At 36.1% G+C, this 2,847-nt stretch overlaps 1 protein-coding gene across 2 annotated transcripts in view; it reads right to left on the bottom strand.

The window, feature by feature from the left end:
* Nucleotides 1-2,847, bottom strand: part of LOC115216786 (protein unc-13 homolog D) — a 527,921-nt gene that overhangs the window by 336,209 nt on the left and 188,865 nt on the right. For both annotated transcript variants that reach the window (XM_036504398.1, XM_029786361.2), the window contains exon 4: nucleotides 904-979. In XM_036504398.1, coding sequence (XP_036360291.1) covers nucleotides 904-979 — 76 coding nt within the window. The remainder of the gene's footprint in view (nucleotides 1-903; nucleotides 980-2,847) is intronic.

Below are 2,847 nucleotides of genomic sequence, written 5' to 3'. Positions count from 1 at the left end.
GAAAGATGAAATACCCGGAAAAGGATAATGTGGGACCTGCAGGTTTCAGATTTTACAAGATATGTATTTTTACTCTTTACTCTCTCTCTTTTTACTCTTTTTACTTGTTTCAGTCATTTGACTGCGGCCATGCTGGAGCACACACACCTTTAGTCGAGCAAATCGACCCCAGGACTATTCTTTGTAAGCCCAGTACTTATTCTATCGGTCTCTTTGCCGAACCGCTAAGTGACGGGGACATAAACACACCAGCATCGGTTGTCAAGCAATGCTAGGGGGACAAACACAGACACACAAAACACACACACACATATATATATATATATATACATAACATATATACGACAGGCTTCTTCAGTTTCCGTCTACCAAATCCACTCACAAGGCATTGGTCGGCCCGGGGCTATAGCAGAAGACACTTGCCCAAGATGCCACGCAGTGGGACTGAACCCGGAACCATGTGGTTGGTTAGCAAGCTACTTACCACACAGCCACTCCTGCGCCTATACATTCGCTATTTCCAGTAAATATCGGTACTTAGTTGTGCCATTTATTTACTACTTTATATTATATATATATATATATATATATAATATATATATATAATATATATATATATATATATATATATATATATGTGTATATATATATATAACAGACACCACATACATACACACTCATGGTAACCAGTAGTGATAGGCTTACATCCTCATAACTTTGCAGTTCAGCCAAAGGAGAGACAACAGAATAAGTGCTAGGTTAAAAAAAAAAAAACAAGCACTGGAGTTTAGCTATTCAACTAAAACCCTTCAAGGCAGTGCCCCAGCATGGCCACAGTCCAATGACTGAAGCAAGCAAAAGATTAAAAAACAATAAAACATCATTTGCGATAGCCTTTCTTACCCTTGATTCTAAAGTTCTTGCGTGGTACATCAATTGTGGCTTCAGAAATCATCACATTTAAAAGAAGGTTAGTTGGCTGCAAGGAAGAGAAACAGAGAGTCAGTGCAACATTGGTGACAATGGTTGCAAACATAAAAACTATCTGCAAAATGGAATTATGTAATTAGTTGAGGAAAAATGGAAAATAATGAAAGTAGATTAAGTGATTAATTAATTGATTGGGGAGAACATATTTTTCCCATTATCAATGGTGAGATTTTCATACAAAACATTAAACAATGACCAAATAAACATATATATATATATACATATATATATATACATATATATATATATATATATATATATATATTATATATATATATATATTATATATATATACATAATATATTATATTATATGATGATGATAATTATTATTATTATATTTTATATTATATTATTATTATTATTATTTATTAATACGTCCAACCCATGCTAGCATGGAGAATGGACGTTAAACGATGATGATGATGATTAAGACAGTGAGCTGGCAGAATTGTTAGTACGCCGGGCGAAATGCTTAGCGGTATTTCGTTTGCTGCTACGTTCTGAGTTCAAATTCTGCTGAGGTCAACTTTGTCTTTCATCCTTTCGGGGTCGATAAATTAAGAGCCAGTGAAACACTGAGGTCAATGTAATCAACTAATCCCCTCCCCCAAAATTTCAAGGCCTTGTGCCTCCAGTAGAAAGGATTATTATTATTATTATTATTATTATTATTATTATTATTATGATTATTATTATTATTAAGGTGGTGAGCTGGCAGAATCGTTAGCACGCCAGGCAAAATTCTAAGCAATATTTCATCTGCCACTACATTCAAATTTCACCGAAGTTGAACATAATGTAGCAGTCCTGGTTAGGATGAATGTTACTGTTATTTAGCTCAAGGAAACATCATCTCTAGGGGCTAAATATCATCTTCCTGGGACTAAATAACAGTAACATTCGTCCTAAGCAGAATTGCCACATTATGTTGGCAAATAATCTTTACTCTAGAGTACTGTTACTGAATGTCTCTCATTCAGAGACTTAGAAATAATAATTTATATATCATCATCATCATCATCATCATCATCATCATCATTTAACGTCTGCTTTCCATGCTAGCATGGGTTGGATGATTTGACTGAGGTCTGGTGAACCAGATGGCTGCACCAGGCTCCAGTCTGTTCTGGCAGAGTTTCTACAGCTGGATGCCCCTCCTAACGCCAACCACTCCGTGAATGCAGTGGGTTCTTTTACGTGTCACTGGCACGAGGGTCAGTCTGGTAGTACTGGCAACAGCCACGGTCAAATGGTGTTTTTTACATGCCACCTACACAGGAGCCAGTCCACCGGCACTGGCAACGACCTCGCTCGAATGTTTTGTTCACGTGCCACCGGCACAAGTGCCAATATATGTATATATACATACATACATATATACACACACACACACACACAGATACATACACACACACATACATATAGACACACATTCATACATTCATATAAGCATACATATATACATACATGCATACAATATCAATATTAAGTGGAAATTTTGTCTGTAGTTTTGTTCATGGATGTTTAAATGGTTTTGATTGAATAAAGTTTGAGTGTTGTCTCAACTAATTATTCATTAAATAAATGTAGTTTTAATGGAACACATTTGATCATAATTGATTCAAAATCAACAAGAGACAAAGAAACCTTATGATGAAATCCCAGCATGACTGTATGGTGAAGAAGTTTGCTTCCCAACCACATGGTTCCAGGTTCTGTGCTACTGAATAGCACTTTGGACAAATGTCTTCTACTATAGCCCCAGGCTGACCAAAGAACGGATTTAATACAGGAAAAACTGAAAGACATAGTGGTTGGAGCATCGGGCTTGTAATCATGAGGTTGTGATTTTGCC

The sequence above is a fragment of the Octopus sinensis genome, linkage group LG1 (assembly GCF_006345805.1).
Source record: "Octopus sinensis linkage group LG1, ASM634580v1, whole genome shotgun sequence".
Lineage (NCBI taxonomy): Eukaryota > Metazoa > Mollusca > Cephalopoda > Octopoda > Octopodidae > Octopus > Octopus sinensis.
This window is presented reverse-complemented; position numbering and strand designations above follow the sequence as displayed.